This window comes from Delphinus delphis, chromosome 9 (assembly GCF_949987515.2).
Source record: "Delphinus delphis chromosome 9, mDelDel1.2, whole genome shotgun sequence".
Taxonomy (NCBI): Eukaryota; Metazoa; Chordata; class Mammalia; order Artiodactyla; family Delphinidae; genus Delphinus; species Delphinus delphis.
The window spans coordinates 22,368,218-22,381,168 of record NC_082691.1 but is presented as its reverse complement, the minus strand read 5'-3'; the positions used below and the strand labels follow the sequence as shown (position 1 = coordinate 22,381,168).

The window sequence follows — 12,951 nt, the reverse complement described above, 5'->3', positions numbered from 1 at the left end:
AAAATAGAGAATCCTCTTTTCTTCCTTTACTTTCCTCAACACACATGTTCATGCTTACATTCCTAAATGTAACAAAGGTAACATCTTTTAATTTGACCATATATATATATTTTTTTTACTGTAACAGCTTTTAAAGAATAAATTATTTGGGCTTCCCTGGTGGCTCAGTGGTTAAGAATCCGCCTGCCATCGCAGGGGACACGAGTCCGATCCCTGGCCCGGGAAGATCCCGCATGCAACGGAACAGCTAAGCCCATGCGCCACAACCACTGAGCCTGCGCTCTAGAGCCCGTGCTCTGCAACAAGAGAAACCACAATGAGAAGCCCGCCCCCCGCAAAGAAGAGTAGCCCCTGCTTGCCGCAACTAGAGAAAGCCCATGCGCAGCAACAAAGACCCAACACAGCCAAAAATTAAAAACAAACAAATAAATAAATTAATTAAATTAAAAAAGAATAGATTATTTAACCAAAAATCTTCAGGTAAACAAACAGAAAGAAGATGTTACATTAAGCTTTGTTACAATAAACCCAGGGCTTCTTCTGGTAAAGTAAACAATTGTTATCCTTAGCAAATATTTCCTCAGTAAGACTTTTTTTCAAATTAAAAACAAAACAAATGTGCTGACACCAAAGGTAACAAAGGTAGGAAAAACAAGGTAATATTTTCTTAAAGAGAACATTAATGGAAAACCAGGGTCCTAGTTCAGTGTCTAGAATAATTTAGATGTTCCATTTGAAATAAATTCTTACATACACACAGAAATGGGGAAATAAAAAGTAACGTTTAACAAATATCAACTATAAATTATAAAGTGCTTTAACATTTCAGAAAAACTGGAGCCATCAATCAATTCAGAAGGTGCCAAGTTATACTAGAAATCAGGTTTATTCACACTACTTTATCGGATTTTCAGCTTCATCAGTGTGATTTGTAAAGGCTCACAGAACACATTCTGGAGAAAATACATATACTCGAGGGCAACTACTATGTCTAAGTCACTTCCCATTAACTAACATAAAATCACAAATTACTTTTAAAAATCACACTTACTTTGCTGGGAATGTTCCTCAGTGTTCCTGTGTTCCAGGTTGCCTCTTCTGCTCGAAGAGTTTCACACTGAGGTTCATGGCTTTGTACTCCATCTTCGCTGCTTTTAACAGTCTTTTTCCCATCAAGGGATACATAGCCATTGTCAGTCTCAGTTGATTTATCAATTGAATTCTTTGCTTTCTTTGCTCTAAAAAGGAAAATATGTGAAGCATGTTTTGTGGACTAGCTTATTCTGGATAGGTTACCAGCAGAAATTATGATCTGTTAATAATTAAATCTGGTAGTTATTTCTCAGCATTTTAATCACTACCTTATTTTTACAATAAATAATTCAGAAATATAATATCTATCATAAAAAATAAACATGTAAATCAATGTCCTACTTCAGCTTATTTTATAACTTTTAAGGTCTTACAAATAGCAATTCTAAGAGACATGCCCTAACTTACCAAACAATTATTGGTCAAAATCACCTGGTCTGGACTTCCCTGGTGGCGGAGTGGGTAAGAATCCACCTGCCAATGCAGGGGACACGGGTTCGAGCCCAGGTCCGGGAAGATCCCACATGCCGTGGAGCAACTAAGCCCATGCGCCACAACTACTGAGCCTGCACTCTAGAGCCCGCGAACCACAACTATTGAGCCCATGTGCCACAACTACTGAAACCCGCGCACCTAGAGCCCGTGCTCTGCAACAAGCCACTGCAATGAGAAGCCCGTGCACCACAACAAGAGTAGCCTCCACTCACCGCAACTAGAGAAAGCCTGCGCGCAGCAACGAAGACACAACGCAGCCAAAATAAATAAATAAATAAATAAATAAACTTATTTAAAAAATGATTAAAAAAAATCACCTGGTCTTTGAGCAAAATCTAGGATCAAAATTTTAGCGATTTTATTATGGTTAATAATATATTTTTAAGGTCTTATTTTTTAAAGAACTACCTCAGTAATTATTAAGTTGCAATTAGTGGTTTAACTTAGGTTTTTTTTTTTTAATATTTATTTATTTATTTATTTTTGACAGTGTTGGGTCTTCGTTTCTGTGCGAGGGCTTTCACTAGTTGTGGCAAGCGGGGGCTGCTCTTCATCGCGGTGCGCGGGCCTCTCACTATCGCGGCCTCTCTTGTTGTGGAGCACAGGCTCCAGACACGCAGGCTCAGTAGTTGTGGCTCACGGGCCCAGTTGCTCCGCGGCATGTGGGATCTTCCCAGACCAGGGCTCAAACCCGTGTCCCCTGCATCGGCAGGCAGATTCTCAATCACTGTGCCACCAGGGAAGCCCTTAACTTAGTTTTAATACTCTCCTTTACCCAAATACTTTACCATTAGTATGGATACATAAATATTCTGATAAATTCATTTTAATATACAATGGAGACACAGGACCTTTTGTAACACAAAGCACATGAAAAAAAGGAAAACTCTGTACAAGATTCTACATAATGGAAGAAGTAAAAACAAAGAACGCAAAGAAAAAGAAGTAACCTCTTTCACCCACTGAAGTACTCTAGAAAAATGTTAGTAACGTAGCTTACAAGTACCTAAAAGACTACAATTGAGGTTCTTCATTTATAGGTATTAAGTTTTTCTCAATACAAAAAATATAACATGGAAAATAATAAACCATTTGATTAACAGGCAAATGCTTGCAGAGTCCTCTTCAGAGACTACGGTGGGTGAAAGAATGGCTATCCAAAAGAAATATTAGTAGAAACATAATGTAAATCCCACATAAAATTAAAATGTGCTCAATGCAGATTAAGTCTGTCATAAAACATTACTAAAAAGCAATTGTATTTAATTATACTTAAATAAATTCCCTTGAATTTTCTCCAAAGTATCAGTTTTGCAAGACAGGAAAAATAAAACTAGTATATTGCCTTCAGGCAGCTCAAAAAACAAAAGGACTTTCAAATGGGGAAAAAATGTTACCTTTAACACTACAGTTACTCATTTCTATTGGAATCTATCAGAACTGTGCAGGACCTTAGAATTCATCTATGCTAAATATTCATTTTGGAAACAAGGAATCAGAAATATAAAGAGGTCTAAGTGACTTATTTAAGGTCACATAGCCAGTTAGAGGCAAAGCTGCCATTAGAACACAGACCTTCTGACTATGAGGTTAATTATATTCTCCACACTCCCTCCAAATGCTCACTCTCTGGGAAACTGCCTGTTAGGATTTCTTCTTAACACACTCATGAAAGCCTAGAAAATTTCTGTCTCGTACAAACAGGCCCCTTTCCTTCCTGACCTTCTCCTGCAAGACTACTAAAGGGGACAGACAGGCCATACCTCCCATATGCTCTACAGAGCTCTGATGCTTTCTGGTTATGAAGAACACACCTCAGCAGAGCTGCAAGACTCAAAAGTCTAATCTTCTGACCCTTTTCTTTCTATATTACCCTAAGAGGCATGGAGAGACTAAGGGAATGAGCCATAGAACAAAGATCGTTTAAGAGTGGCAGAGGGAGGGAGGAAAATGAATTACAATAGAGAGGAGAAAGGGCAAAAGAGAAAATAAAAGGTGTAGAGAAAACCTGTGACCTTCTCTGCCTAGAGAAGAAAGAGATAGAAATACCAGTTATTAACTGTTCCCTTTACCTCTCCCTTGAATATTGTGGAAAACGTAGATGTGGAAAAACACCAAGGGAAGTGAAGTTACTTGATATCTTAAAAATGTGAGAAACTCAAAGACAGTGAAAGTGTGTGCTGGAAAGGTATTTATGAAGCTTCATGGAAACTGTACTGGGCTGGAAAGGGAGGGGGAAGGTGGTGAATAAGGTAAAGGAAGACTGAAAAGTTGATAGAACAGAACCATTAATCAGCCAGGATATGCAAGAAGAGAAATTTATTTGGGGAGAAAGATAGAATGTTGGACCTGAAGTGCCTGGGAACATCCTGAGAAAGATCAGTAAGCAGTTGATAACACAGGCCTAGAAGCCAATGGTCAAAGCAAAAAAAAAGTAGCTGTAAACTTGCAGAGTGAACCAGAACCCTAGAGGGCCAAAAGATACGGGCTTAGTGAAAAGGGCTTTGAATCAGTAATAACGGCTGCTTTAAGAATTTTTCTAAGGGGAATGTATTCTTTCCTTACCAGGACAGAGTAAAGACTATGTTAAGCCAGGGGCAAGAGTACTAGTAGCACTCGCTCCATTTACCTTTTGGCTATCTCCTACTTCCTCCCTACTTCCTCTCTTCCTTATCTCTGCCTCCTTCCAATCTTCTCTGGGTTGTTTCTCTCTCCCAATATCTCCTCGAAGTACAAGTAACACTATCAGAAGATATGAACAGAAAGTTACTAAGCTACAGTAGCTATCTGATGCTTCTCTTCTGCTAAGTGCAGATAACTTACAAACCAAGCTGAAATAACAAAGAAAACACTAAATGTAAGTACCAATCTCAGAGTTTACAAAGCAGCTCAAAATACAAATCGAGGCAGCTTGGCAGTGGCTGGTGATAACAGCACTTGCAAAAGCATTGTTGGAATGGAACAGCAGGAACAGCCCAGCAACAGCCAGTAATGGTAACTCATATGAAGGCAATTTTAGGGCAGGGGGCCAGGTGCAGCCCAGAGGGGATGGGAGATGGGCTACATACAGAGGATTAATTGAATAAGTATATTGAGAACAATAGGAACCAGACTTTTCAGTGGTAGAGAAGGAAGATATAAAGAGGAGAAAAGATAAAATGAACTCCGTGATATTGTATCTGAATTGGAACTACCACCGCAAATTCATGGTTTATATCTAAAGAAATAAATATAAATGTAAAAGGACACACACACACACACACACACACTTTCTAGCTCTGTCCACTGAGAAGGCCCCAGGGTAGCAACACCACAATAGCAATGAGCGTATCCAGCATTCAGATCTTGGTTTCTATACACCACTCTCCTTGAAGAAGTGATTCATTCCAGGCCTGAGGCAGTGGAAGTACAAGTTGAAGCTGGAAACATTTTGTTGTGCCAGAAAGTAAGGAAGGGTTCACAGAATGATAAGGACATGACAAAAAGACAAAGAAACTGCTCAAAGGGGCTCCCCTGGCCAAATTGAAGCCAATCTAATAACAAAATAAATAATGACAGCAACAAATTGAAAAAAATAGAAATCCATAAGTAAATAATTAAGGGAAAGCTCTTCCGTAAAGTAGAATGCCAAGTAATAAATGTAGAAGGAATGATAGAGTTAGAAACATTACCATCATTTGGCAACCACCATAATAATAATTCAAGCAAGAATCATCAATGGATACTAAAACCAGAAGGTGAAGGTGGGATGAGAAATAGGTTATTTTTATAGTTAATGCAGCTCCACATAGGACATTTGTTGATTATAAAGGAAAAAATAAATAAATTTATAATGGAGAAATATAGCAGACACTATCTTAATCAAGTGATTCATATAAATATCACTAGTAAGGGAACAAATCTACATAGTTTGCCACCTAACAGGATGCAATGATATTGCTGCCAAAAATGCATAACTGGGTTTAATTATGAAGAAATATCACACTACCAACTCAGTGATATGCTGCTAAATGTTGAACAACCAGCTATCCAGGGGTAAAAAGCTCTTGTTTATAGTGTTCCCTTATTCCCATGGTGTAAATAATCCTACCATGGCCAATTTCAAATACCAACTGACAACGCTGAAGACAGCATTGGGAAGAGATATACATATTCAGCTCTCACAAGTCACTTGGAGCTAGATCCAGAAAACCACGTGCACAAACCCAAATTAATAGACATTCTACAAAGTGACTGCTCTGTATCTTCAAAACTGTGAAAAACATGAAACTTGAGGAAAGACTGAAGTCTGTCCCACAATGAAGGAGACAAGACATGACCCCTGGATGTGGCACATGATCCCAGATTGATCCTTTTGCTGTAAAGGATAAATAGGGACAATTAACAGAACTGAACTGGATCTCTGGGGGAAGATATATGGGAGTTCTTTGCACTGTTCTCTCAACATTTCTGTAAGTTTGAAATTGTTTCAAAATAAAATTATATATTTTTAAAGGTACAAACTGATTACTTTAGATCTGAGCATCAGGGACATGCTGACAGGAGAAAATGTAGGAGGGCTAAGTTCCAATAAAGCAGGTTAAAGAGGGTCAAAAATTGTGACTGCTCCAGGCAAGGTTTAGTTTTACCACTGATTGCTATATCATTCATATTGTCATTAATTGCTGAAAGTAAGAACTTCACAGAATTATATTAATTTCTCAAAAGGAACATAGTTTACCAAGACTCATATGTTTAAGTAATTCTTCCCATTCCCTTACAAAAGGGCGTAAAGTTATTAGGGAAAGACAGTGGGAGTGAGAGATTTATATTTTAAATATATATATTGTGAAATTCTACTTAGAGTATATTTTTTAAAGGGAAGTAACTTCTATTTAAGTGAACTGAAAAATATGTAAAAAAAAATAAAATAAACTGGGGCTTCCCAGGTGGCGCAGTGGTTGAGAGTCCGCCTGCTGATGCAGGGGACACGGGTTCGTGCCCCGGTCGGGGAAGATCCCACATGCCGCGGAGCTGCTGGGCCCGTGAGCCATGGCCGCTGAGCCTGCGCGTCGGGAGCCTGTGCTCCACAACGGAAGAGGCCACAACAGTGAGAGGCCCGCGTACTGCAAAAAAAATAAAATAAAAAAAATAATAAACTGAAGCGAGCTAAATATTTTTTTTCCTTTCTTTTTTTGGGGGGCAGGGGATCATTTAATAGAATTTCCTCCTTCTCAGGGGAGAATTTAGTGGGGTTTTTTTTTGTAATTGCATTTTTTTTTGTAATTGTATTTTTTTTTTTTTACAGCATAGTGATTCAATATTAACAGCACTTTGATTTTAAAATAAACACATGATTCTAAATCATCATTCCCTATCAAAAACAAAAGCAGGATAGAAAGAAGCTGGTTAGGAATTACTGTCCTACAATATAGAAAGAAATGGTACTTTTTAGTATTATCCACAGAAAGTTCTTACCTTTTGATAGCTACACTTTATGCATATAACACACTCACTTAATAAAACCAGAGTTAACAATAGTTTCTTAGACCAATCCAAACACTATGAGTCACAGGCACCTGGGCCGTGAGGTTAGTAGTATGTCGAAAATGGAGACATACAAGTCTACTATGATTTTATGTATTCCATGACAGAAACAGTATTTCCTGCATTTGGATTTTTTTAAAATTGAAGTAGAGTTGATATACAATATTATATTAGTTTCAGGTGTACAACATAGTGGTTCAGCATTTATATAATGCTGCACTGGATTCTGAACAAAAAGCATTTGCAAAGATACAATGTGCAATTTCACTTCCATGGTCATGGCTTATAGTTTTATAACTAGCTAATAACTAATTAACACTTGAATCTTTGGATGGCATGACCTGTGTAAAATTTTCTTTAAAGTATTATGCTTGACATTCAAGAAGGGTAGCTCTATGTCAAAAATACTCTTAGGAGGACATGACTTTACATGTAGTATAATTACCCTAGTTCCTTTGTGAGATATAGTGAGAGACAATTTGATTCTTTCCTAAAAAAATGCAAATAAATGTACAATCTACACCATAAGTAAATTATAAAACTGAATTTTTTCACATAAAAACTTTAGCCAAGGGCTTCCCTGGTGGCGCAGTGGTTGAGAGTCCACCTGCCGATGCAGGGGACACGGGTTTGTGCCCCGGTCCGGGAAGATTCCACATGCCGCGGAGCGGCTGGGCCCGTGAGCCATGGCCACTGAGCCTGCGCGTCCAGAGCATGTGCTCCGCAACGGGAGAGGCCACAACAGTGAGAGGCCCGCGTACCGCAAAAAATATATAAATATAAATATAAATATAAATATAAATATATATATATATATATATATATATATATATATCAAATGTATTGTGTCAAACATGAAAACCACTGTGTTTCTATATTTAAAAACCTAGTCAGGTAATCAAGAACACTCATGATACTCTGTCCTGCCATGGCAAAAGCGTTGGAAGTATTTGTTGGTGCTCTCAAAAATATTCAGAGGTATACAAATTGAGCCAACTGAAGATCATCCTTTCAGTATTAAAGGACATTAGAGTTGCTAGGGGGAAGTTAACAGTAGCAGATAACTCTTGTTCTAGAACATAGTATGAAATTTCTGGCCTTGCTCTCATTTGCACAAGGTTAGGAATCAAGGAGGAGAGGAGGTTAGAGAAACAAAATGCATAAAATCTCAGATATAAGAAAATGACACAGGGGCCTACATATAACCATCACTGCTATCTGGAGCTATGCATACACCTTGATTACATGCTAATATAGCCCTTCAAAGACTTTTGGGACCCTGTGTTTCTCTAAGTATCCTCTGCCACACATAAGTTTCAGAGGTGTGTATCAAATTGGGTTTATTTATAGTACCTGTAATCTTTTTAGGACCAGTCCAACTCTAAAATACAGTGACTCTAGCAAATTTAGTAAGTTATCTAGTTGTGGCCTTAAAAATCTGGGATATATTGGCATTTACACGGTCTTCATCCTTGTCTGTGGAAGACATCCAATAGACCTTCACCCAGTCTATAGCTTAAATGACTGAACTTTTTAAACTACAGTCAGTGAAAGCCAAATTTTAATCCCTGTATCAAAAATTTCTGGTGGAACTGCATACCATTTTAACTTATTTTATGCAGTATACTCTATTCTGTGAAGAAAATCAATTTACTGAATCTAATTTTCACTTTAGTGTTAAAAACAGCAAATACGGAAGCTAAACAGAACAGAAATCTTCAAGGTAGGTCAGTCACACATAGGAATTAACAAGTAACCTGGTTTTATTCTGATATCTGTCTCTAATTCACCAAGTCAATTTATATGTTACTTTTTCTACTCAAAAAAGAGCATAATTTCTACTGACTTTGTTTTAATGATATTGTGATCATCAAATGAATCTTAAAGGACATGAAAGAGTACTTAGGATCCATTTGAATTTTGAAATAGGTATTATGCTGAAGAGATGTAAAATCTACTCTTTTAAATATTTATTTATTTTTGGCTGTGTTGGGTCTTCGTTGCTGTGCATGGGCTTTCTCTAGTTGCACGAGCAAGGGGTACTCTTCATTGTGGTGCGTGGGCTTCTCATTGCGGTGGCTTCTCTTGTTGCAGAGCACTGGCTCTAGGTGCGTGGGCTTCAGTAGTTGTGTCTCGCGGGCTCTAGAGTGCAGGCTCAGTGGTTGTGGTGCATGGGCTTAGTTGCTCCATGGCATGTGGGATCTTCCCGGACCAGAGGTGAACCTCTGTCCCCTGCATTGGCAGGCGGATTCTTAACCACCAGGAAAGCCCCACAATCTAGAGGTAATTCTTCCTATTTAATCTTTCTAGTAGCAACTATAATTATGCTAATTTAAGACAATTAACTGATATTAAAGGGCTAAATCCTTAGGAAATACAGTCGATTTCTACATCTTTTCTAATTGATACTTTGTTTGCCTTAGTTTTCTCAGGTTTGTAGAATTCCTTTACAATAATTCCCAATTTTTTTCAAATAAGAAATACTATGCCTTATTTTAAAAAGAATAGTTTTATCTTGAGAATGAAATGAACTCAGAGATGATAATAAGTAGGGCCTTTCCAACATATAAATACAGATTGTTAAAAATGGTAGTTTTCATTCTAACATCTAGAAGACCATCAAGTCACCAAATACAAAGCTTAGATATTTGTGTGGTTATGCATTTATTTTCTCATCAGTTATACTAATTCAGATACCTTAATGGAAGCATCCAGCTTTTCAACTTGTTATCACCAGAAACAATTTTAAGTCTCAGTTGATATTTCAGTTTAAGCCCTTTCTGATTTATCAAAGCCTGAAACACCAAGACATCATCAAGATTCCAGAACTCAGTTTAGAACTTCTAAAACTAACATTTTTAAGATCTTTTTGTACCCAATATTTAAAACAGTCTCATTCATATGCTGGCAAACTAGGTCGCAAATGAGACAGCTGAAAATACTGCATCTTTAAAAACATTTAGATTATAGTTGTCATGATTAAAGGGAATAAATCCAAAGGGATTTAGCCATTATAATATCAATTAGTAGTAGTCAAGGTCATGCTACAGCCCCAAAAGAGGAAAATTAAACTCTGAAACTCGTTTGACTAGAGAAACATGGTAGAATTCTAAAGGCACCAACCTGTTAATTTAGGAGGATTCTGAATACTACATAATAATACAACACCAGTTTCAGACAATGAAAACAACTAAATGATCCCCCCAAAGCAAAACATATCCACTATGCTATTTATAATTGCTTAACAGAAAGTCTTGAGAAATGTTTAAGAAATTGACTCTGCGGTGGTAAAACTATCATATCTTTACTGTCAGAAAGTAGAGCTATTTACATACATTAAAAAAAAAGACTAACAAAGAGAGAGAGAGAGAGAGAGACAGAATCCAACCCAAGTTAAAAACAAAACAAAACAGGGATTTCCCTGGCCGCCCAGTAGTTAAGATTCTGTGCTTCCAATGCAGGGGGTGCAGGTACGACCTCTGGTTGGGGAACGAAGATTCCACATGCCAGCGCTGTGCGGCCAAAAAAATTCCCACAAAAAGCAAAAAACAAAACCAAACCTGTATCTTCTCTGGAAGAAGACTAAGTGGCTGAAAAAGTCAGAGAATCAACTTAATGCCACATTACTGCAAACTATCAATATTAAAATTTGGGAAAATTTCCCCCAAAATTACAATCAATAAGAATATGCCACGATACAACTGCTTAAAATTGTATAATGCATGATAAACTTTATCATAAGAGCACAATCACAAACTGATAAAACAATGATATTAGTAGAGAAGTTAACAAAAGTGACCGTAAATAGTTACTTGCAGTATCCCTTTTCTTGATTTCAACTTTCATCAGTTTTGGTAAATTTTTATTATGGTACAAACTAAACAAAAAACCCAAAGTACAAAAACAGAATTTCATATTATAGTATATATTTTATTCTTTCAAATAACAATATCTATATGTTTTATTTTAGATAATTGAGGCTAAAAAAAGTCATACAACTCACATGCCATATTAAGAAAGCCAATTTTACCTATAGTGCCGATAAAAATAAAATACCCAATTTAATAGAAATAAAATAGTGCTTGAGAAATCACAAAAGAAACTAAAACCAAAAAATCCTAACTGAATATACTTTGATGGTATATATTCATTCTCATATAGATGTATTTACATATATATCAAAGTAAATTTTTATGGTCTCTATTTTTCATTACCTATAGCATTATAACTTATCAAAATAAAATCCATAATAGGGCTGTCATATTTAAAGTCATTAGTACTCATTACCTGAGACTGGAGTGCCAGAAAAGGGATAGTGCATTTCTATGCCATATGAAGTCTTGAATAAATACAAACCCTGATAAAAAGAAAGCAGCATGCCAGAGATCTCTGAAGACAGCGGCAACGCTGTAAGCGGTGCTTGTACCGTAGCTCTGAACTGCTCCCTCCTGTGTGTTATCTGTGGTACTAGAACCATCTCCTTCCCTATGTACTTCCAAATGGGCTGCTTTTCTTAATTTCCTTCATTAGAAGAGATTAAGAGTGGAAGGTAGCTTTAAAATTTTAACAACCACTTTCTCGGTAGTACATTTAAAAATTTGCTAAACATAAACACAGGAACTTTAATACATAGTAAAATTCAGATTGCTGGATAAAAGTTATGCCAAATATTAAGTATATATTCAAGGTCAATTTCTATAAATGTTAAGGTATTGTTCCTTGCTCATACTGACACATCAGTGGACATTAGGTTGTAAGGACAGCATTGGACAGATATTTACAAAAGCATTCCTTCACTATTTAAATGCCACCTACTGGCAGATGAAGAAAAGAAAATGTAAATTGGAGAGAACTGTAATCTGTGTGATCAGCAGTGCTATTTATCTAATGAGGTATTATTTTTTTTCAAAATAAAGAGGGCTTAAATCTCAATATCCCAAAACTGCAAATGTCACAATCTCTTAGGAACAATATTCAAAAGAGGAATTGCTCCCAAAGACCCTTAAAACAGAACTCCATTGTGCTAAGTGGCCAGTAAGACTTGCTATGCTTACTTAGTCAAAGAGCAATATTAAACAGCTTCAAATGACATTTAATAAATGGAATTTAGCTGAAAAATTTCCCTGACTTTTGTTTTTGCCAAAGTACAAGACTTTGTAAACAGTGGGAATTATTAGCAATGCCAGCTAATGTGTATTCCCTACATTGATATTAAGTGCCTCAGCAATGAGCTTCAAGAAAGAAAACAAAAACAGGTATGGGGTCTCAAAATGACTCTGAAGCAAATAACAGAAACTAAATCATTCAGTAGCTGATTCTGAAGCTCACTGCTTTATTTTAAAAAGCAACTTTACAAGATAACATTTTATTCAAGTCAAGAACAAGCTTGGATTCAAATTACAAAAATCTACAAAAAGATCACTTTTAAACAGACAGTACCTTCTCCTTTTACCTCCTGTACTTAGCGGAGGTTTAGGTGTTCTCGTTGAAACAATCTGGCAGTGCACAGTTCCCAGGAGCAGCATCAGCCATATCGGCCCAATCACTTCCGTCAGAGGTATGCTATGTGGGCTAGAAGCGGAACAGAATAGTACTATTGCGGCAACTATAAAAAGGGAAAGAAAATACATTTAATTATAGATCTGACAGTCACTTCCTCAAAACTTTAAAAATTGCTCTAACATTGTTCTTTGCCAGATAATTTTTCTAAATTTAAATGAGTCTAAAAGTTACTCCAGACAAGCTCTTTCAGACTATTTTATTGTTTGCCCCTGGCTAACCATGCCATTCAGAAATAAATTCTCAGAACAGGGTAACAGCCAACATGATCTCTAAAGT

The 12,951-nt window shown here is 36.8% G+C and overlaps 1 protein-coding gene across 1 annotated transcript in view; it reads right to left on the bottom strand.

Annotated features, from left to right (window-relative positions):
* The window catches only part of PHTF2 (putative homeodomain transcription factor 2), a 163,112-nt gene that overhangs the window by 81,723 nt on the left and 68,438 nt on the right, over nt 1–12,951 (bottom strand). Inside the window, exons 6-8 of the mRNA XM_060020316.1 lie at nt 12,553–12,718; nt 11,470–11,634; nt 1,052–1,238 (exon numbers count right to left, since the gene is read on the bottom strand). Of these exons, the coding sequence (XP_059876299.1) occupies nt 1,052–1,238; nt 11,470–11,634; nt 12,553–12,718 (518 nt within the window). The remainder of the gene's footprint in view (nt 1–1,051; nt 1,239–11,469; nt 11,635–12,552; nt 12,719–12,951) is intronic.